Source organism: Aulostomus chinensis, chromosome 13 (assembly GCF_037954235.1).
Source record: "Aulostomus chinensis isolate RoL2024-O1b breed Wild chromosome 13, RoL_Achi_v1.0, whole genome shotgun sequence".
In the NCBI taxonomy this organism is placed as follows: Eukaryota; Metazoa; Chordata; class Actinopteri; order Syngnathiformes; family Aulostomidae; genus Aulostomus; species Aulostomus chinensis.
Window position 1 is genome coordinate 12,774,248 of NC_141332.1, and position 22,901 is coordinate 12,797,148.

General features: G+C 42.8%; 3 protein-coding genes and 1 long non-coding RNA gene across 10 annotated transcripts in view; 1 reads left to right on the forward strand and 3 right to left on the reverse strand.

Annotated features, from left to right (window-relative positions):
* Positions 1–169: 169 nt before the first annotated feature.
* On the reverse strand, positions 170–2,299 carry LOC147250916 (solute carrier family 25 member 53-like). Its single transcript, XM_086222596.1, has 2 exons — positions 2,068–2,299; positions 170–1,896 (listed from the first exon to the last, which is right to left on the reverse strand). The coding sequence occupies exon 2, from the start codon at positions 1,887–1,889 to the stop codon at positions 1,029–1,031; it is 861 nt and encodes a 286-aa protein (XP_086078722.1). The 5' UTR covers positions 1,890–1,896; positions 2,068–2,299; the 3' UTR covers positions 170–1,028.
* Positions 2,300–2,756: 457 nt separating this feature from the next.
* prps1b (phosphoribosyl pyrophosphate synthetase 1B) lies at positions 2,757–7,445 on the reverse strand. Of its 3 annotated transcripts, XM_086221390.1 has the most exons (8): positions 7,347–7,445; positions 7,076–7,251; positions 6,456–6,645; positions 5,359–5,457; positions 4,966–5,090; positions 4,600–4,773; positions 4,347–4,506; positions 2,757–3,861 (listed from the first exon to the last, which is right to left on the reverse strand). In XM_086221390.1, exons 2-8 carry the CDS (start codon positions 7,195–7,197, stop codon positions 3,769–3,771), a joined length of 963 nt encoding a protein of 320 aa, XP_086077516.1. In that variant the 5' UTR covers positions 7,198–7,251; positions 7,347–7,445; the 3' UTR covers positions 2,757–3,768. The 3 variants fall into 3 exon arrangements, with proteins under 3 accessions (XP_086077516.1, XP_086077517.1, XP_086077515.1); XM_086221391.1 differs by having other exon boundaries at positions 6,462–6,645; positions 7,076–7,414; XM_086221389.1 differs by having other exon boundaries at positions 7,076–7,414.
* LOC147250918 (uncharacterized) lies at positions 7,404–13,005 on the forward strand. The gene is made up of 3 exons (XR_015118869.1): positions 7,404–7,555; positions 8,535–8,593; positions 12,866–13,005. It is a non-coding gene; the product is annotated as an uncharacterized LOC147250918 (long non-coding RNA).
* The window catches only part of frmpd3 (FERM and PDZ domain containing 3), an 83,410-nt gene continuing 69,242 nt past the window's right edge, over positions 8,734–22,901 (reverse strand). For 4 of the 5 annotated variants that reach the window (XM_086221386.1, XM_086221384.1, XM_086221387.1 and 1 more), the window contains 10 exons: positions 21,094–21,201; positions 18,709–18,840; positions 18,362–18,481; positions 18,099–18,235; positions 17,466–17,592; positions 16,995–17,084; positions 16,566–16,745; positions 16,159–16,327; positions 14,603–15,493; positions 8,734–14,089 (listed from right to left, as the gene is read on the reverse strand). In XM_086221386.1, the coding sequence (XP_086077512.1) occupies positions 11,283–14,089; positions 14,603–15,493; positions 16,159–16,327; positions 16,566–16,745; positions 16,995–17,084; positions 17,466–17,592; positions 18,099–18,235; positions 18,362–18,481; positions 18,709–18,840; positions 21,094–21,201 (4,761 nt within the window). In that variant the 3' untranslated portion in view covers positions 8,734–11,282. The remainder of the gene's footprint in view (positions 14,090–14,602; positions 15,494–16,158; positions 16,328–16,565; positions 16,746–16,994; positions 17,085–17,465; positions 17,593–18,098; positions 18,236–18,361; positions 18,482–18,708; positions 18,841–21,093; positions 21,202–22,901) is intronic. The other variant, XM_086221385.1, reaches the window with a different exon arrangement.

Consider the following 22,901-nt stretch of genomic DNA (forward strand, 5'->3'; position numbering starts at 1 on the left):
CAGCCACTGATCAACCCATTGAGCCTCCATATTGGTGGAGGATTTTTTGTTTTAGTTTTAACACAGCACCACCTAGTGGACAGCACATGACACGACAGGGGTTGACAAATTCAGTAGAACGATATAAGAGCAAGTAAAAGCCAAGAACCACTCAAGCACAAGACAGATAATCGTTTAATACAATGAGAGAAGACGTCTGCGTCTGTATGGGTGATTTGACAACTGTATGTTTATTACAGACATTTGTTTTTAGACAATCAGACACACTTGATAAAATAGCGATTGATAAATTTGGTTTGGGAGACTGAGTTTGTCCCACACGCATGGCAGAGTGCACCGAAACACACAAGGAGAACATGTAAGACTTGTTGAGGGTTCTTGTCCAGAACCGTCAAACGATGATGGAAAGTGTTGACCTTGCTGCACCAATAGAATATTTTTTGTTCACACTTTTTCCTTAAAAAAAACCCCAAAACATTTACAGTGTATCATAATCACATCAAATGCATCCTCACGATATATCTTTTATTGAGCATTCATCAGCTTAATGCACTTAAACTGCAGTCATTTAGTTTTGACTTTCAGGCAAGAACATTGTACAATGTACAAGTGTTCTAAACATGTCACAGATACAGATTCATACTACATATTAGATACTTCCCATGATGTGTAAACTGACTTAGATTAATAAAACCGATTCTTTTAGCAGGCACCTGAGATTCACCAGCAACATTTGGATGAACAACTTTGGCTGTCATCAAATACCTATTTAAAAAATAAAAAAAGCAGTGATTGTTGGTTTAAATCACAATTCCCTGTGGCTACATCTTTTCATACATTCTGACGCGCCATTTTAAGAAAAACACACGTAATTACTGAGGTAAAATATTGCTAAACTATATTTAGCTGCTTGTTGGTTTGTTAGTTTTTTTTCTCAAGGTGTTAACAGTGACTGTGAAGAACTGAAGTTCGACAGTCCGCACTGGGAATAAAAGCCTATAGAACTGACAATCGTTGGCCGCTCCCCATCAGCTGGAGCGCTTCACCTGCCTGTCGTAGATAGCGGAGGTGATTCCCCAAGTGACGCAGGACCTAAGAATCACCAGGGAACCTCCGCGGTAGAGCAGAGCCACACTCCGCTGACGAGACTCCCACAGCAGCCTCCAACAGGCCGTGACCCCTCTCACCTCCCCCTCCACATGCGCCTGCATGTTGGCCACCAGCACAGACAGCGGGTACAGAGCCAGGCTGACCACCATAGAAGTCAGCGTTCCGGATAAGAAGGAGGCGACCAGCGGAGAGTGCCCCTGTCCCCCCACCACAGCACACACGGGCCCCTTCAACCCAAAGTAAAGGGCGCTACCGAGAGCGTTACGGGCCGTGATGGGCAGGAAGGATCTGTAGAAGCCTGCCGCCAGCCTCTGCGCCTTCAGCCTCACTAGGACGCTCCTCAGAGTGGGGAGACGGCGGTCGTTCTGCCCGTTCTGCAAAACATTCTGGACACGCTCAAAGGGGGTAAAGGCCACAGCCTCTACGATACCTGCACCGAGCCCAGCCAGAGCAGGCCGGGCTACTGCGGGGATGACACCGTGAGCTGGCTGGGATAGTAGCCGGAGGAAGGTGTCCTGAAGGCCGAAGAGCAGCGTCCCATTCAGCGTCCTCATCACTAACGGCGGGGCCACTCCCCTGTAGAGCTTCAGAGGCCCCTCTCTGTAGATCTGCACCACAGCCCTGTTAGCCTGTGTGTTGTGGATTTGTTGGCGAAAAATAATCTTGTAAACGGGGAAAACGATGAGGGTGGATAGTAAGCCAGAGGTTCCTCCGTGCAGGTAGCTGCGGAAACGAACCCCGAGTCCCTCTTCATCCTTCCTGTCAGAACTTCCTGTCATTCCGAAGCTGAGTAAATCACACCACAAATCATTTACATAGGGCAAACCCAGCCCTGAAAAACTCGGCGTTAGCTCACAATTTATCTGCTCCAAAAACAAAACCAAAACCAAAACATATGTAACAGAAATAAGGTTTGTCATCAACATCTAAACCAAATTCAAAGCCATACGTACTCACCCGGTCAGGTGTCTCAAGTAGACCCCCAGCACATCGCTACTCCATCGTCTTTTCTCCAACCTTTAATTTTTTGGAAATTGGCAGATTTGTTCTCTTCCTGTTTTTTTGTCCTGTTCTGGTGCGTTTTCTATTTTTTCCCCACCCACATAAAAATAAGATAAGTCAAATTTCATAAGGTTAAGACGGAAGTTTCCGTACCGTATTATGAGGGTGCCGTCATAGTCCCGCCGCTTCAACAATAACCATTGGTTAAGACGAGGGTCGTCACGTTGTCTGGGATTGGTTGCTTAATCTGTCAGTCACGATAAACTATTGGCCGAGGAGCGGCCACAGGGGGCGCGGAATTCCCGGAAAACACACCACTGAACTACTGCAAGTGTTTTGATTTGTTTGTATTCTAACTGATCCATGACTTCTACCACAGGACATGAACGTAATGACGACCTATGCTGTTCGATACCGCCTAAACACACATTTAAGTCCATCAACATTAATCAAAATACATATCGGATTATTAGTAAAGCAGATTTCCATAACGTCTCCAAATTTTCTGGCTTTATTTTTCAAAAATGTGTCCCTCAAATGCCAGATTGTCAAATGCCAGTGTTTTTTTGTGAACGTGTGGTGTATAGAAATATACCGATAACACAACTGTTTGATACTCCAAGATAATAACAACAGCAGCCGCATTTAAGATTTCATACCAGTCTTTTTTTTTTATTTTTTATTAAGAACCCATTCTCAGATAACTGGCACATTCATCCTACTCAAAAAAATAACAAATATTTAGAATATGCACATTAATCTCAAATCCTTCCTCCAGACATAAAAAAAAAACAAAGAGGGAAAAAAGCAGGTGAACATTTCTGAAGGAAGCTCCAGCCTGCAGAGACCCTGCACTTAAAACCCAGATGGCTTCTTTTTTTTGACACCTTTGACACGGAACCTCAAAGGGTTAACACCTGATCACTGGGCAAACCCCACTCAATGAGGGCACCTCAAGAGTTGAAAGCCAAACATCGTCTACAGCCTGGCAGGAAACGTAAAACTTCATCCAATGAGAAAATAAATGGCTAAATAAGGAGTGTGTGTGTACGAGTGTGTGTGTGTGTGTGGGGGGGGGTACAAGTCATTTCAGACTGTTGAGGCACTCATGGTTGAGTGGGGCTTCAGTGGCACTGTAAACTAGTTCACTTCATTGACTAGATTCTTTCCAACAGCAGAGGATACAAGGGTAACATGGAAAACTACGCTCGGTCATTGTAACAGAAAACAAATAAACAAAGAGACGGTAACAGCTTGATGAGCCAGATGCCTCTCCTGACCACTGGAACCTGTCGGAGGTATTTACAGGCTCTTCTTCTCTCGGCTGAGAGGACTCCTGGGGTGGTGAGAAGCTCAGGAGAAGCTCTGTATCAATATGGACGAAATGCACGGTGGATAAACATCGACTTATCCGTGTGCAATAAATACACTGGCCTAAATTGGCAGCTTGTGATTGCTTTGGTGCCCCAGACATGAAAACACTCGAGTGAACGGGCCACTAGTAACAGACAGGACAGTTCTTTTTTTTTTTTTTTTTTTCATGTTTGTTTTATGATTAGTTAGCAGTACATCTTTGCTAATGGTTGCGTTCGCTCTGGGGGAAAATCCCTCTTTTATTTGGGGTGACGGCACACAGCTGACGGTGGACACCGTCTGTTACAAGGGGACATGGCTGAACAAGTACGACACAGACTCGCCGTTGTGAGTTCTACGGATGGCCTCAGCCAGGATCATGGAGATGTCAATGACCTGCAGGAGGAGAGGACGAGATGTTGGTAAAAACACGTGACTACATAAGACTGTTCATGTGGTGGAACTGGAAGCAGAAAAACACCAGCTTCTCAAAATAAGGACTTGCTTCACATCATTCTTTTCTTGAACCGTTCGTCTTAAACCAATCGAGCCACGGTGAGACAGTACAAACAACGAGTGTCAAAGTGGGATGCAGTTCTCCCGAGGTTAGGCGTATATTACATACATTTGGCTTTGATTATGGTGATGTATTTCTCTGTAGAACTTATTGAAATTGACGTCGACCCGTGTCGTTTCATCAACCTTGAGCATATATTTCTATAGATCAAAAGAGTTTTCTCAGTGACTCTCAACTAACCCAGATAAAGCGCAGTATGCAGGAGTCTTTGACATATTTTCATGGCTTTTCCAAGGGAAAGTCGGAAATTTCGATTCTTAAACCGACTCCTTATGAAGCCGTAACCTTAACTGTGTATTCTGACCTGTATTTTGGTGCAATGCTTCATCTTCTCCTCCTGAGGAATTGTATTGGTGACCACAACGGCTTCGAAGCAGGCGTTGTTGATGCGTGAGATAGCGGGGCCAGAGAAGATGCCGTGGGTCAGGATAGCGTACACCTTGGTAGCACCAGCAGAAATCAGCCTAAGAACACGGAGAGAAGGAGTGTAGCGTGTGAAACACCTCAGCAGGGACTAGACAGTTCCTTGTGTAGTATTCCCTAAGCCTCAGGCTTACTTGTCAGCAGCGTGGCAGATTGTACCGCAGGTGTCGGCCATGTCGTCCACTAGAATGGCGACGCGACCCGTCACATCTCCGACAAGAACCATGCGGTCCACCTCGTTTGCTTTTTTCCTCTCCTTGTGAATGAGAGCGAAGTCCACATTCAACCTGTCTGCTATTGAGGTGACCCTGCGAAGAAACAGCAGAACATGAGAATTAGCAGCCACAAAGGAAACAACTCTGCGTATGTTCCCGCCGCAGTAGAACCTTGTTACAGATAAGCAAAGCTAACACATTTTGAGTCCAGAGTAATTTCAAGGGTAATATGATGATTATCAGTGCTCAAGGGTGGAATACTAATGGCCAGGAGGCCCGGTGTACCTCTTAGCTCCTCCAGCATCAGGGGAGACGATGATACAGTTCTTCCATTCCGGGATGTTCTCTCTGATCCACTTCAGCACAGCAGGCTCTGCATACAGGTTATCAACTGGGATGTCAAAGAATCCCTAGAAGAGAACAAAGGCATGCTGGGAGGACCGCAGAAAGTTCTCCGTCTTTGCTGATGTCATGCTGATGTAAGGTTTCTAAGTAGCAGGCTGTCCAAAGACCCACTAGTTTCAGTACAGCCCACAGTCCACTTATCGCATGTATTGTCTGGATTTTTACCCCCTTGTCAAGCATCTGGGTTTTTTGATCAGTAGACTGAGCAGTGCTGCTCAATGGCAGTCAAGTGTAAACAATACACTTCTGCTTTTGTGTCCGAGCGTTGCTCACCTGTATCTGCGAGGCGTGCAAGTCCATGGTGATGATGTGGTCGGCACCTGATACTGACAACATGTTGGCCACCAGCTTGGCAGAGATCGGAGCGCGGCTCTGCAATGAAAACGGATCTCTTCAGTCACATGGAGTGAGTGAACTGCAAGCACGACTCCTTTCTAAAAATAACACTCAACCGAGAGCGTCGCACTTTCTGATCAAATTTTTGCAGCAATCTATTATATATAGGCCAAGACTGATTATGATGATAGGTACTGCATGACCATTGATACGAACTGCTTCACATGGGTGATATGCATAAATTAGCAGCACTGGTAAAATCTCAGCGCATTACTCAGAAACATGTTTGACTCCACGACACTTATGATAAAGATCTCATTATTACATGTCGTTACATCTGTTCTGATCCAATCATGCATGCGATTGTAATGTTGTAATGAAAATATGATACCAGGCAACCCAGTACACAAGATGGCATGGGCTAGCAGCTGCTAGCAAAGCATGGATGACAAAGGACAACAAAAATGATAGGCAGAACTGTGGCGTTGAGCTGTCATGGATCAGCAGCTATCAACATGTCGATCGTCGGGGCATCGGCAGCTCTCTGCCATCAGAGGTGCAGAAACCGTGTATTTTCTTCTTTCCATCTGAACCCGTGGCTCTATGCAGAGGTAGTTAAAATAGGAAACTGATGTGAAAAGTGATTTATTACTGAGACAAGGCGAGGGACACGAACGTCATCGTGTTTTAAGTTGTCCTAAACGGATCAAAACTAATGCAGAAGTAAAGATATAATGATGCAGGTTTGCATTCAAGAGCTTTGTCACCCCACTAGATGACAAACAAGCCACTTTTGAAATGCTTGTACACTGAACAAATTCATCAGGTTTGACACAGTTGCAATATTAATTCAGCCAAATGTAAATGTGCCCTTCAAAGTCTGACTTGGTAAAGGTTGGTGACCACTGATCTAGCTTTTCTCTAGCGGCATCAAAAGGTGATCTGTTGTTGCTGATGGGCATGGCCGAAGGCTTCTTTTCATGATGATGGATGGGCAATGGCATGACAGAAGTAATTAGACAGATATCCCTCACCCCCACCTTGTCCTTCTTGTCCTGGCGGGCGTAGGGGAAGCAGGGGATGACAGCAGTGACCCTGGATGCTGAGGCAATCTTGCAGGCGTTGATCATGATCAGCAACTCCATCAAATTGTCATTGATCTCACCACAACCACTTTGCACGATGTAGACATCTTCCCCTCGAACGCTCTCCCCGATTTCGACACTGTTCAGAGGAAAGAGGTGACAAGACAAACAGCACTTAGTACCACAGAGCTAACACGCCATGGCAGTAAGTAGATGGATGAGACACGGTAAACAGCAGCTGGTGTGTGTGTGTGTGTGTGTGTGTGTGTGTGTGTGTGAGCTGTTAAACAAGGTAAAACTGGAGAGAGCTGGCTGAGAGCTGAGGTAGAAGGATACGGTCAACATTTCAATTATGACACACAACAGCCAGCACAGCAACTTTCTGTTTCTTTGAGAATAACAAGCCTGGTTAGCCCGAGTTCTCACTCATGTGAAGTTCATATCAACATTGGCGGCAATTTCGGCGTCACATTACAATTACATGCGTGTAGCTACGCTACTGCGCAGCTGGTGCCCCTCTGACAACAATGAGCCATTTTTCATAACAACAACAGCGACAAACATCTCACCAGGTTTCCTGATTGCTAAATTTCTTCGTAACAACCTTCCCAAGCTCCAGACCCAGGCGGTCAGCTATCTTCTGAGACAGGTCCGGGTGGGAGCTACCGCTGAATATTTTGATATTCGGCATGTTGCTGCGGTCCAGGGCGTCGTTCAGTCCAATCCGGGCAGCAGCAGCGAGCAGCTGTCGAGTCACAGAGGTCGGGAAATCCAAGGCGACAACTGTAAATGGATCAACAGTTGACCGACTACTCTTAGTGAGCTAAAATTTGTCCCTACCTATCCACCATTATGTCCCACACATCACGCGTGAGACTCTTCCTCCCAGGGCGGCGCGCACGCTTTGTCCATACGTCCTGCCGTGATGACGTCAATCCGGGAAGGCGCGGCACTCCGCCTGTGTTCGCTCTCGAGAGAATCGGACGATAAAGCGCCTGGAGCTGACTCGAATGTGGCGTTGATTAGCATAAAGTAGCAAACATGTAAAGGTATTTACAATTGCTCATGTGACACAAGGCTTTTTAGTGCATCTGAAAAGACTGCAAGTGACGTGTATGACACCTTCGGTGCTGAGTATGATTTATAAAATTATAAACTAATTGTTTGTCTCTGTAGTAGCATCCGTGATGTAATTGGTCACAGTATTACTAGCATTGAAGCTAGTAATAGGCCATTTCCACAGCAGCCATTTCATCGCAAGGCAGTTTTTATGGATAAAATGAATTATGGTCCCATTCTGCTTGGCGTGACAGCCATTCTAATGAGCCAGCACGGAGAGCACAAGGGCTCATATTAAATGTTATAAAGTACGGGTGTTTATCCTGCTCTCTTATGTCAAAATTGCTGCTGTGAAAAGGGGCTTCAAGAATTAACAACGTTAAACTCTTGTCATGAAAGCCTTATTTAATATCCCAACCTCCCTGTGCCACCACAATGTCTCTGTTCAGGTCCCCAGAGATTACAAGGCCTGCAAGTGGAGCCCCTAAAAGTAGTGAGAAACTGGGGGAATAGAACTTTTACTGTAACAGTTAGGACCCATTTCACTGCAGACGTTTAGTCTTGTAAGAAGAATGCATCTTACCCAACATCAGCAGTGGTCACACTCGGAGGCAGCTGAAGTTATCACTTACACCCATGCATTTCCTATGATGACACGGCAAGCTGCGTACCATCAGATTCTATTGTTACAGCACCCTATTTTATGTTGAGGTTAAACTAACGTGAAAAATAATGTCTTTAAAATTTCCTGGTTGCATTTTTGTATCCAAACAAAAAAATCCAGAATATTTGTTAAAAAGCTCCCCTTTCTGATGACATAGAGAACCAGGCCTTTTCATAAAATATAAGGCCACACAGTAAATTTGTGTTGTAAGTACAGTAACTTATAATCATTTTACTGTCTTAACAGGTGTTATTTCAAAGCTAGGCTATATGCACAGTAAAAAGTCAACATTTGTTTTGTCATAGGCAAATGAATGAAGAAACCAGTAAGGACCTGTTGGCAACAGCAAGACAGACATTTCCAGGTAGTTCAATTTGGAATGACGCCATTTGTTTGCAGTCATTCCAGCCAGCACCCCATGACTCCTGCGATGTAATTTCATTTTCAAATTCTCTGGAAGAGTTTATGTAATATACTTTATTGCTCTTAAAACATGAGATAACGTTTTTACACAGACAGAAGACCACAGTGAAGACAAGATTATTGACAGTAAATTAAGACAAGAATGAATAAGTGCACATAAAAAATGGAGTGAGCCACAAAGGGCTCATTGTGAGAATGAAACAGAAAGAGATTAAGCAAAACAACTGAACAATGACAACCACATAAATGTTTTTCAGAATTAAAATATTTAAGTGCTGATGAGCGAACATATTTTGGTTTATAAAAATAAACATGTCCCATGCTTTATTTTCATAATATACTCTTTAAAATATATGTTTTGCTATTGGCCTCTATGTTACACCACTACTATAAATAATTTCATTACAGACATGTTTTATCTTTTCTTTTTTACAAAATCGTGAAGAGGTGGGATAAATCTTTTTGTTACAAGTAATGCTTTAAAAGTGTTTCTTATTCTTTCAAATATTTTATCTTACATTTACAGTGTAGAATAATACATGTCCATCCACAGTATAATTTGGAAAATATTTACATATTGCCACCTTGGCCTCTCTTTTTTGCCTGTTTTTTTCCACTATAGAACTGGAAAAGTATCTTTAAAAACAATATCATCGTTATCTTCAATGGTCCAAGTGTCTGCCCCTGAAAGTCTAATACAGAAGGGAAAGCATAAGAACTCTGCATAAGGTCATGGAAATTAAAAAAAAAAAAAAAAAAGCCACAAAAACGGCAAGGGAAAAACTGTTAAATGAAAGTGCCTGTGGCTACCAAGATAAGCTGTGCAGTGACAACATTCTGAGCAACCTTCAGTGTAGGATGAGGTCTCTTAAATGGACTAAACAGCTACATTGAAGCATCTGCATGTAACATCACACAAAGGGATAATTAGAGCCTACAGAATAGATCAAAAATAACCAGGGTGACATATTTAGGTGCATTAAAAAGAGCCCCATAGTTGATTCATGTTGTTTGTAACTTTGGATTAGCATCTGGCATTTAGTCTTTTAAAAATGGAGCAATGTGATTTAGGACGTATAGTACATTTACTTTCACAGTGAAGTAACAAAATACACTCAAGTACAAATAAGTAACCTACTGTCTAATTGTTTTTTTTTTTTTTTTTAATATTTGAGTATTTTGTTATATGCCAATAGCCTGATTGGTATTTTTTGGACAATAAACAGCAACGTGGACTTTTTGACTTTGTTCTTGTGCCAGCTTTGTTTTCACAATGAAACTGGTTTGACAGCACTTTCTTTTAACAGTATGTCCTGTATACATTTCAGGCCAGTACAATTATGAATCCTTTCTTATTCTCTCCTAATAACAAGAGGGTGGGACACAAAGAAGATTTCAGACAGGAAACAGATGTGTTAGTTTTATTAAAATACATAGAAAACTACTTTATGTGTTTCTTATATATTTGCTAGATTTCACAATGTATAACAGCACATAGAAAGCAGATTTTTCGTACTGTGTCTTAAAACCTGAATAAAGACAAAGGATCCGGTGAAACGGATAAGCGTTAGCTTTAAAACTGGTGGTGTGGACTCAAGTGAGTTTTCCAGCAGCAGATTTAATTATAATAACTGAATCAAACATTAAAAGATAAATTTCAAATTCAGAGCTAATTTCAGAAGTTGTGCAAAGCTTACTTAAGCTAAGGTAAGATAAGCTTACTTGCAAGGGGATTGTTGATTTAAAACTATGAGTCACGACTAGTGAGCTGCAAGTGACAAGGTTCAGGGCGGTGTAAAATACATTCTGTGCATTAAGAACAGTTTGAGTATCCCTTCTTTACAATTCATCACTGTACAGCGGATAAGAGTGTGACTCTGGTCTCTGCTACATTGTCTGCGATTGCAGGTGTATTTCATACCTACACAGTTATATAGTGTGGGAATGGGTCTGCCAGTTATTGTAGTTTAATGTGGCATTCTAGTCTTTCAGGGTTTTCTTTGTCCACCGTTGCCACTTACATTTTTGACTCTTGCATCACTACGCCAGACATAGCCAACAGAAATGTTCAGTTTTGCAGTACAACAGTTAGAAAGTTCAACAAACCAACACACCACCATCTAACCAACCAATGCTTCAGGATATGCAATTTACAGAAGTTGCTACTTGACAAAATCTGAAATATTTTTGTCCAGAGCATACATTTATTACAATTTATTTAATATAATTTTATAGTTCTCTGACCTTCATACATTTCAAATATATTCGTCACCTTTTTTTCTTCACAAAACTTTATATTATTTTCTAAATAGACACAACTAAAATTTACATCATATATATAAAATATTATACCATAATGACTTATTTATATTGTGAATATTGGTATGAGGTGATACGCCCTGTATCACCCAGTTGTAGGATTCTTATTCAATTGTGCATTAGTTTGGTGTCTCTATATTTCAAAACAAGATCCACAAGGCTGCCTCAGGGCCTGTAAACATGGGGTGGAACAGCTGCATCGCAATATTTACTGAGGATGATTCATCGAACATATTGTAAAAAAAAAGTAAACTATAAACAAATAATGAATTTCAATAGGACTTGATTACATCCCGCTAGGTTTATTCTTATTAGGCAGGAAGAGTTTTGATGGGTCGAGTGAGTGAGCTCATGTTATTGGTGGTGGAGGAAACTTGAGGGCTCACTGTTTTTGTAGGTAGGCTGCTTGAGTGTCCCATTGATTCTTCTGCTGCACGCAGAAGCAAAGTGTAGTTGATAGCTACTTCCTCAACTTTTCTCAACAGCTGCAGCCTTTGGGTTTCTGAACGAACCCCTCTGACAAGTTTGATGAAGGTCTGAGTCAGATCACACAACACTTGAAAACTGGCTGTGACAACAGCAAGCATACGTGTTGGGCTTTTTTCGACGCTTGCCACTCTACGACAAGATGCTCTGAATTCCTTGAAGCGTACTGCCAGCTCTTGTTTGTACTCTGCAATTCGTGAGGGCTGAAGACGAGCCTCACCCTCTGCTTGTGGGCTATTGGCACACTGACGAAGGATGGCTAGCAGCTCATTAGCATCCAACTGGGCATTTAGGAAACCATCAGGCAAGCTGAAAGTTTTCCCCTGTAGAGCTTGAACCCGTGCCAGGCTTCCTTCCAGTGTACTGCGTGCTCTCAGGTCAATCTCTTGTGCCTGTGGCTCTTCCTCTTCCTCCATCTCTTCTTCTCCACTGCAGTCCTCTGCATTAAGAACCTGGAGTGTTTTGCTTACTACAGGGAAAGTACTCGAGTCCAGCTCCATGCCTGGAAGAACCTGAAGCGGTATAGAGTAAGAGAGCTCATCCTTCTCACTGCTTTCATCTGCTGCCTCACACTTCCTATAGCAGAAACAGAATGAGCAGCATTTGTCCTTGTCATCACTGTCTTCACTGGGCAAGGTCAGCAGCACCTCTCCACTCACATCTTTACTATCACGTGATAACTCCTCTCCCTGAATAAAGAACACCCCCTTCTTTCCCTTCCCCTCTGCCTGGTGAGACTGCGTGTGGACCGGCTCCACTGGGGTGGGCAGCCGAAGTCCTGTGGCCCTCACTCTCTCCATCTCCCTCTCAAGACTCTTGGCTTTGGGTTTCACCTCAGCATAGACAGGTGTGCTAGTGCTATTATCCAGCTCTCCAATACTGTATCGCCGCTGAAGTTTCTTATATTGTGGCGCTCCCATGCAGTCTGTTTGGGAAGTACATATTGGTGAGCAGGAGGGTTGCTCTCCCCTGGGCTCTCTGGACTCAAGGCTAATAGAACGTATTCGAGTAGTTTTGATTTCCAATGTCTGAGGTCTCCTTGTGGCACCTTGGGTATGTGGGACTTTGGACACTGCTGGAGGGGTCTTCTGGATGGTTCTCTCTCTGCCTCTGTGCTGTGTTTCTGTTGTGGAGCCAACTGGTGTGTCTGGTAGTCGGATGCCTCGGCACATTCGCTTACAGTCACAGCTGCGTCGCTGTTCCCTGGAGATACCTGGTGCCTTTAGGACGGGGCTGGTGCGAAGCTGGCAAGCACAAGGTGTGCCTGAGGGCACAGGTGATACTTGGGGCAAAAACTCTCCCTGGGAGGACTTGGGTTTCAACAGCTCCTCTAAGAACTCCAGCTCATACTGACGAACTTTCTGCAACTGAGCCCTTCGCTCATCTGTTTCTCTGCGCATTCTTGCAGGGAATGTGGCTGAAAGAAGGTTTCTAAAGCTCAAGAAAGGGGCACTGCGCTGGGACTTTCCCTTAAAACTACCAAGTTTCTTTGGGTCTCTGGTCGGGAGAGTAGAGACCTTGTCAACAGATGAGCTAGATGTTGTTGGTTCATCTAAGATAGGTAAGGATTTTATGGGGCATTTCTGTGACTCGGGGTGAGATTTGCTTTGGGCAACCTCAGTCTTGTTTTCAGCTGTTTCTTTTCTCTCAGATTTTGGAGGCAAACGAGGGGAGAACTTTGTTTGTATTTGAGGGCTTGGTTTTGTCAAACTAGAATCTGTTCCTACTCTTACTGCACTTTCTTTACTGTTTGCTAGTTGGAGGCCTTTAGCCCGAAGACGCTCATCATCTGTGGGGGAGGATGATTGAAACACTACCACCTTCTGAACCTGTGGATCTTTTACTCTTAACTGAGGCCCAGGTTCCTGTTTTACTGGGCATGTGCAGAAAAGATCATCGACTTGTAAAAGTTCTGCAGAGCTTGAAGGCTTCATGGTCTCACTAGAGGCAGTCTCGGCATCTTGGCACATATTTGTGAGGGAAATCTTGACAGAGGCAGCTCTGTCCACAGGCAAGAGAATAGGTAAGGCTTCATTGCAAGGGTCTGTATTAAGAGGCGTTGTTGTCTTTCCCGTTATGCCCTCAGAAAAAGTTTGGAAGTTTGTATCCCCAGAGGTATTTGATAACTTCTGGTCTTTACTGACTTGAGCTGATAGTGAAGCTTCAGACACTTTAAGTTCTTCAGGTGACTTACAGGGAGGATCAGGAGTGTTTGCTTTGGTGGAATCAGAGTTTACTTTCAATTCCGCTTTTTGTTCGGTCTGAGTAGTGTCTTGATTGCCTCTCTGCTCCGTTACAACACTAAGTATTGCAGAGTCTTGACTGGGGCTGACTTTAAAGGGAACAGTCTTGCTGAGGATTACTTGCTTGGGTGGACAGCCAGCACGGATCTGACCCACAGAGAATGCTCCAGTCCCAATTGTCTTTGTAGTGCATCCAGGGATAGCCAGGGGAAAGTCACGCCGACAGAGGCGGCTTTCCTTATTGATATGGTGAGCCAGCAGGTAAGCCTGATTCTGGTTCTGCTTCATCGCTGACACCATTTCAGAAACATCTGTCAATTCAGAGGAGTTGGTTTCATGGCCCGAGTCCAATGATGACTCAGGGGTAATGGCAGCTAAGACAATCAGCCCTGAGGAAGAAGGCAACAAAGGACATTATTAGCAAGATCAGAGATGAACAAAACCACAAACGCAGACATATTTAATTGTTGTAGTGTTATAGTGTTTACTGTTATTGATACATTTGCATTTGGGTAGATTTTTACCTTTTGTAATGTATTATAGTAAGCTATTGTTACTTTCATTTACGTAATGTGTAAAATGTAATGATATGATCAATAATCTACGCACTATGTCTTTAATTTTGTCTAATTTTAGTTAAAAGTCACTTTGTTAAGTTAACATCCTGTAGGTAGGAAGTAATCTTGAACTCCTTCCTTGTTATGTTTTTATAACAGATGCATAGTTACATACAATTTTTATTTCATTGCCATTGAAGAAAGAAATTCACTGTAGCAATAAAAAAATGTTGCACTGCAAATGTACCGCATAATGTAAAAAAGGAAACATTTTTGGATCTGTTAGATTACAACTGTTAATTTTTTGAGTGAGATGTGGGCCTTTGCATGACTGAGGCTGTTGACCTGCAGTCTGTGTTGGCTGTTGATGGTGATGGGGGTAGTCCTCTGAAGCAGCCAAGGCCTCTAGTGCCTGTAAGGTAGACACCAGGGCATCATCAAGCTCCTGGGCATGATCCCGGACCGTTCTTGTGGCCACGTTATCAATCAGTGTCACAGGGACATCTTCTTTAGTTTGGGACAGTTTCCCAGAGACCATCCCTTGGTTGGCATTAGCTCGAGCTCTCCTTCCTCTTTTTGAGTCATCCTCATCGGAACTATTGTCCCTGAAGCCAGGTGGTGGGGCAGCAATCGCTGGCGGTGGTAGTTGCAGCTTCTCCCCTCCAACATTAGGCTCTTCCTCATCCTCCTCTTCATTACCTGGGGGTGGTAGGGCCATGAGATCAACAGCGCCTCCATCCCGAGAGGCACATGCACTTGAGCAGTATTTTCCTGAGCTACCACCACTGTTAACTGCTGATGATAAACCTTCTGTCCTGTGTCTGGCTTTGCAGGAGTCACAAAAATATCGTGAGTTTTTTTGGGACTGACCCATTGTCAGGGCTCTGATTCTAAACCCTGCATTCTCCACTGGTTGGGTCTCTGAAACCCCAGCTATTTCCTCTGTGCTCTGCTGGGTGGGGTCTGACTTGGTGCGAGGCCGCCCAGAGGGCTCCTGAGAAATAAAGTTCTCATTGATGTCAAGTTCAGCTTCAGCATGTGTTTGGAGCTCCCGAAATTGCTGTTGTTCACGCAGGTGGACATGACACAGACCTAGATGCTGAGACTCTGCAGGAACTATGGCCCTTGAAGAACCTGACTCCCTGTGTGAGTTTTCCCTCTCGTCTCCTCGCCGCGCTCCACTTGGCAAGCTGGTTGCCCCAGAACGTGGGTGGGCATGGTGGGAGCTTCTGTAATCTGAGGATAGAATTGTCAGAGCAGTGGACAGTTTGAGGTGTTAAGAACTAGTGGGATAGAGAAGATCCAGATGGGAAAGCAGAGGCAACAGCTGGTGGTCACATGGGGATAAGTTGTTATTTCAGAGATGGATATTGAAAGTTGAAGTTTGAGATTGTAGGGTTAGATTCTGGTGGAATGTGATGGTATGATGATCCTTGGGTTGAGACAGCAGATGGCAGAGGATCTGTTCATGTTTGAGTAAATGTTTGTAATTACAACAGAAAGTCCAGTGCACTGTAAAATTCCATGTTGTCTTGGAGGAAAGAATGAGTGTCTCATTCCAATGAGTCAAGATGGAGATGAAACGAGACAGCAGAGGGCGCCATGGGATGGTATATCTAGGACGACCTGAATATTGCAGGCATGGGTTTCACTTTATGAAAAAGCAGTTCAGTGTCTATGTAGACTGAAAGTACAATGAAAATTGTCAGTATGTGGTGATTAAATGTTGAAGGAAATAAATTTTAACTTGTACCGCCCTAAATGTGTTATGGATGTTTTATGTCAAATGGATGTTTTAGCAAAAACAGAGGTTTAACAATGTTGATTACATGTGACATACATTGTCACATAATCAGAGCTTATAAATTAATGACTACAGGCCAAGAAGACTTCCAACATACCTGCCTTGGTCAGCTGAGACTGACCAGGGGTCCGAAAGTAGATGGTCCTCTTAGGGTCTACAAACAGCTTATAGTAGCCAGAGATGAGGCATGCAAAGTTACTGGCATCGGGCCATTCCATGAGTAGCACAAGGGGCTGCAGGGGGTGGAGGGGAGGGGAATTAGGAGACTTTAGAGGACAGGCAATGAGCATTGCCTGCTCGCTTTGTAATGACCTGGTGAAATAGAATTTATCATATTGTTGAGAGGTATCGTGCACGCTAATAGAAACCATATCTTTGAGGACTTTGTCATGGTATACGAAATGCATATTTGTCATTCGCAAGATGTCCTTGCTGCAAAATATTTTGTCCTGCCTCTGTCAAACATCACTGCACTATGTCTCTTTCAAGACTGAGTTGTAATACCTTGCCCTCATGGATTGTCACCTCCACACGGGCCACTCCTTGGCTCTCTCGGTAGAGCTGGATCTTGGCAACCCTACTGAATTCAGTTAGGACTGTTGTGAGGTTGTTTTTCAGGTCAATCACATGACTAATGCCATGTCGAGGGCCCACTAGTAGAGTTGTAGCTGATTGTTTCTCATCCTGTAGTGGAAGACAGAAGATATTCAATTATCTACATTGGAAAATACTGTATGTAATTCAAAATGTTGTCTTAAGACAAATCCTTAGCATGTTGCATTTAAGAAACAAGCTCCTTGTGTGACTTGTGCAGTTTTAAAGCCACACAAAGAAAATGAATGAAGCAAGGATACATATATTATTACACACATTTTCTTGAAGCAAAGAAGGTTGCATATATAATATTATACATAAAGATTCAAAGTGTATTACCAGTCCAACAGTGTTGAACAGTATTCCACCAAAAGGTGGGAGGTCATTGAGTACACGCATGTACTGCAGCTTCCCCTGGAGAGGAGGGACCTGTCAACATAATGTTCAATAAGAATTTAATCTTTGAAAGAAGAATCCCACTCCAGCACTCACTGTGTCCTTGTGGAGGCACTGTTGAGCCACAATTGCCGATATATGAAGTCTTATGCAACAGTTATATCTAAAAACATGAAGGGTTTGGAGGTAGGATTGCTTAGCATCTAGACTTACCCACAAAACACAATGAAGTTAAATCTCTTTAAAAAAAAAACACTCTAGCGCACGCAAATGTGTTATAACAGTTCTCTTCTTCACTCAGCTTTCCCAGATAAAACAGCAGCACGTTATTAGCAGCAGAACTATACTCATACACTTGCAAAGATATTTAAAAAACGGAAATGGTTAGAATTAAACATCATAAGTGAGCAGCACCTTGTTGCCCGATGGTGGCGGATGCTGGTAGGTCTTCAGCAACTGCGACAGAGTCTTGCACACATTCTTCTCCTTGACTGTTGGAAGCAGAGTGAGTGGAAGGAAAGGCTCGAGTCCCCACTCTTTTCTGTGATGGGGAGATGGAAGAGGTATAGACTGAGTAAAAGAAACATAAAGAAACAGTGATAGAGATAAAGAAAAAGAAACAGATATCTCAAATGAGGAGACCCCTGAGAAGACACAGTGAGCCTAGCATACATTGATTCTTGACTTGACACAGCCACCCTGAGTCATTACAAGCACAGTGGATCTGTTCTGCTTCCGTGGCTATGATGACAGAAGCTAATTACTTGCTAGGTTGAGGTTTTGAAGAATAAATGAGCAAATTGAGGGGGAGATGTAATTTCACTTAGCAATGCAATTCTTTGTCTCATAACGGCCTAGGAAAAATGATCCTTTAGTAATATGAGTTTTTAATACCATCCGGATTAATTATTAATCATTTGGATTTAATGAATGAACAAAATTTTCAGTTAGACTAACTGAAATGGCACTCGTAATTGATAATGGTAAAATACAACGTATACTTTTTTGTTTCTTCAAAGTTCTTTTGAAGGATAATTATGGACTTACTCTACATGCTTGAGAGAGATCTTCTGATTGGGCCTTGCTGAGGACACAGTGATGTATATATGAAGCGCAGCCAATCGTAACGTGATGTCAGATTTCCAATCCATAGCAAAGCGCTCCTTGATTACGTCATTACGGCTCTGTAAGGACGTGATAAAATGTTTTGAACACAGCTGATTATAAATGGCATGTTTAAGGACTGCTTGGTGTGTTGGAATCACGGGATTGGATGACAGCCTTTTAAATCCTTTAATCCAGTGCTTTACCTGTATATAGAGGTACTCAAACGCAGCAGGGTCTCTTCTCAGCAGGTCTGCAGGGTCCTTGGGGAAGAAGCAGATGCGGAACAGACACTTCATCCCCTGGAAATAGGTTCGATGCACCACCTGAGGGAATATGACAGTATCAGCCGGATAACTGTCCACATCTTTGGCATTAGTCATGCATATCATCATATCATTTCCATAGGTGAACAGGGTCGAACATATTTCGGATGCATCTGTGGCACCTGATGGTCTCAGCTCGGCTTTTCACGCTAATTTTATACACAAGTCCGTCAGTAATCGCAGTCACATTCTAGATGCAAGTTTTTTACTCATGCTGTTGTCTTTACATGTGTCAGAGGCTGGTTGTCCTGGAGCAGATGCAACCTCTGATTCTGGTCAAGACCACCGGCCTCCAGCACCAAAGCAAAGTGCTCAATGTAGCGCAGCGAGAGGCGGTCCTGCAGGGAGGAGATCACATCCTGGAAGGAGCGATGGGAAAAGATTAGTGATTGAAAAACAATACTGTGGCAAGAATATCGTACATTGTGCATCGACATATACGTAGGTTTAATGCATGGAAGCTACTTTCACAATGAAGTCACTCCATGTTTATTCAGCAAACTTTGGCATGGTGCTCTCCTAGTGATGAGTGCTATGTTGGTTTTTCACTTCATTCTCATGTTTTTTCACTTTTAGCAACAAAGATGTTCCATGAACTTCATTCTGCTTAGAGAGTCCCACCGTCTCACTAACCAACACTAGAGGCATGATTCTACTGTGTAGAAACGTTATTACACTTTGGCTGAAAGTCTCATTATTATCAGAGGCTTGATGATGAAACCGGAACAACAGAAGTTGATGGGTTGTCTCGGACATACGGCAGGAAAGCTTTTTTAGTCGACAGACAGTCTAATGGGCATACAGTTGAGCATTCTTTCCTGTCATTGATTTAATTTGTGCTATTGTTTTATTGATCTCTGCCTTCTTATTAAGCTTGAATTCCATTTAATTAGACTGACAGGGGAGAGCTTCAACCATCTCTTTTAAAGTGATGCTGTGATTCTCATTTTCTCTCTTGCTCTCCCTCCATGAGCAGAGGGGAGATTTGTGAAATCTAATGGAGTCCGTTTAATGAGTCTGCTTGGAGATGTCGGACTCATTTTAGAGACTGACGTCGAGACAGAAATGCCCTCTGACTGAATTCATTTACTACTTTATGTCTTAAATCATGTTGGTGAGACTTTAAATTCCAACAACTGATGGGAAGGCTTGCAAAATCAGAGCTGAAATGTTCTCAAAACAACCAGGTCTCAAATTATATAATGAAATTGTTAATTCACTGTATGTGTGACAGGCCTTGTGGACCTCTGTTTAATGACCAGTATGTAGGCTTAGAGGGGGTGTGTTTACAGAAATGGATTAAAATATTCCTAATGACTGTATGCTTTCATTAGTGTTCAGTCATCTGAATCGCTCAGCAATCCCCTTAACCTTTAAGGCCAGTTTCAGACCAAATGTGTTTTTTGTGTGTGACTATTATCTGTGTTGCTCGATAAACAGCAGAGTGCTCCATAGTCCATCTTTGCTTCTTCGCATCGATATCTGCAGGTCTGATCTTTGGCTTATTTGATTGGCTACCTCAGTGTGACATCATGTTGCTTTCCTCCGAATATGACTCTCCTTCAGGGTTGTTGCACTGCCGTGTCCCCAACCCCTGCAGAGAACCTGTTTTTTTTTGTTTTTTTGTTTTTTTGTCATAGCACCAGATTTGGTCTGAATTTAGTCCAAGGGGAGTTTCACACCTACCTTATTCAATTCTGTTGAATCAAATTCTGGAAGGTTCCCCTTCAATACAGTTTATTTGGGCAGGTGTGAACACAGTCATAGTCAGGTGCGCATAAAAGGTGAACCAACAAGCAGAACAAGATCTTGTTAAAGAAGTGGTCTTGCTGCGCATCCACACAAACCTCGGAGTTTGTTTGTGATGAGAATGTGAGCTCCTGTAACCTGGTGCACATTGAATTTGTGGATGCTCTGACACCTGAGGACCTTCTTCCTGTATTTACTATCTGGCTGTCCTCCGATTAACACAGCGGTTTGAAGTTACATGTTTTTTTGCTTTAATATTTCACTGCAAACCGTACTATGGTGGAAATGCTCAAAATTGAAAGACTCATCAACTGACCCAGGCCAGAACTAACAAACTTTTGTTGTGTTATTTTAGCTTAGAGTGTTGCAGTGACATGTTTCCACAGTAACCCAGAATGGAAAAAATCAAAGGCTGTAAATTTCTGTTTAGACTTCCCATCAGGTCTTCAGTACATCTCGGACAATAATGGATTAAAAAAATATTGAAATATTGCTTAATCGTATTGTATTTGTATAATCATTTAGGAGCCACAGCAATAATGTTACAATGTAATAACACTTGATGGCAACAGGAAAGTTCTCCTAGATTCTTGAAAAGGGGCGAGTGTTAGAGTTGCAACTTCACCTCTAGATGCCATTAAATTCTCCTACACACTTGTCCTGTAAGTAATTAACAAAATGTATTTTGGACGTATAAATTATTATGGCCTATTTATCATTTAATGTCCTTAGGGAAATTAGGAGCCGTAGCACTAGTTTTCAATCTATAGTCGAGACATAGTCTTGACTGAGATTGGCTCAGATTTTGCTGAGCAGATGAAGTATAGTCGGTACACATAGGATCAACGGCTGTGAATACATACCCTAACAGTGGTACGGCTATCAAAGGTGAAGGACTTAATCTGTCCATTCTCCAGAAACACCTTCAACACATTTGGTATGAGTAGCAAAGAGTCGTCCTTGAGCATTGTCTGAAAGAGAAGAAACAGCTTTGGATTAGTCGAAGAAAAGTGATGGAGTGTGTGAGAATGTGCCAAAAGATTGTCAAGAACAATAAAACAAAACCAGAAAACACAAAAGTTGAGTAAATTTGTTAAAGTGCTTTTGGTTATAAAGGTATACATGAAGGGAGAAAAAAAACAGCAACCCTGCAACGTTTGTGTGACGTTCATATCGCTGAGCCCAGAGCAATAACTGAAGGTGACTCCAAGGAGCTTGTCAACATTTTTCTCAACTCATCTCTTCTTTAATGTGTGTTATGGCTGCTGCACGGTAAAATGACACAGACAAGACAATTTAATCAACCTGTAGCTATAAAAGTGGACAAAAATGTAATTTTGAATTGATGGGTGCTTTTTTCCCCACCGTCCGTTGTGGAAATTACACCGTTGATGGAGAGATATATTAGCAGATACCCCTACAGTTTAATAGAGACTAAATTTCTGCCTAAGGATGACACCCCCCCCCCCCCCCCCCCCCCGCCTGTGCATTTTATCAGGATTCAGAGCTGGACTTATTCAATTTCTTGATTCAGTATGCATATTGTCCAGAGAAGATTGGATGGGAAGATTGCAAGCACTCAGCCAAGGTTGCTGCTTTTTCTCAATGCACTTTTTTGAAGAAAAGTTTTGACATGCAGTTCGGCCTTGCTGGGATATGATGGGTAATCTCCCCTTGGGTTGCTGTTTTTTTTCCCCCTCTTTAAGAAATAACTCAGTTGTCATTATGTCGTTTCAAAGAACCACAGATGTGATTCTAGGATAAGAAGTATCTCAAAGTAAGACCTGAGGGGATGGAGAGGGCATCAGCCCTGCAGCCCAAATCAAATCCCCTATAATTATGTGACAAAATCAATGCTTATCTTCCTCTTGTATTTCTTCCTTCTGACCCCATGATTGGTTTTACTCCTGACAGTATATAGACGTGGATTTATTGCAACAGTACCATTGAGAAAATGTGGTTAGTTGACATGTTCTCAGCAGATGCCTGACAGTCTGTTTTTGGGTGACGTTAGGAATTCAGCAGGCTGGACAAGCTGCTCTTCTGAGCAGACTGGAAAGGGCTTGTCCCTGAATTCAGGGCCGGCCCAAGGCATAAGCAGGCCACCAGGGGGCCCCCAATCGAGTGGTTTTTTTATGCTTTATTTTGTTGTTGTTTTTTTAACGTATTAAATATCTTAAAGAAGTGACAACATAATTTACTGAATAATTCAATACAAGAAAGGTCTGATTTCATGGTCACTATACCTGCCATCGTTTGAGTCGTGACTCGTGCATCAACAAGTCACTACCACAATAAGTCAAAAAGCAAAATGCTATGAATCTGAACAAATCTAGGGATTGCCCTTCTCTAGCTGGCAAGCTCAAAAATACACCAGAATACAAGAAATCACATTACCAAATTCAGACCCCCCATCCAGTTTGCACCCACTCTTGAACAAAGGGCACCACCCTTTCCTTATGCACCTGTGGCCCAGGTGACAATAGCTCATGATCCGTCTGCAATGATACTTGATAATGTAACATTATAGTGTGACATCATGTGTCCACAATCATCAAGCACAGTTTACTCTGTGTGATGATGGTGGTGTTTGGGGGGGCACAATCAAATTCTGCTTGGGGCCCCCTAAAGGCTTGGGCCAGCACTGCCTGAATTACAGATCTTCCTCCAC

Bases quoted from the DNA above. Each gene is read 5' to 3' on its own strand.
- LOC147250916 (XM_086222596.1), bottom strand. From the start codon at position 1,889: ATGACAGGAAGTTCTGACAGGAAGGATGAAGAGGGACTCGGGGTTCGT.
- prps1b (XM_086221390.1), bottom strand. From the start codon at position 7,197: ATGCCGAATATCAAAATATTCAGCGGTAGCTCCCACCCGGACCTGTCT. The intron at 5,091-5,358 runs GTGAGCAACGCT...GTTCTCTTCTAG, and splicing joins TGCACGCCTCGCAGATACAG to GGATTCTTTGACATCCCAGT. The intron at 4,774-4,965 runs GTACACCGGGCC...GTTTCTTCGCAG, and splicing joins GATGCTGGAGGAGCTAAGAG to GGTCACCTCAATAGCAGACA.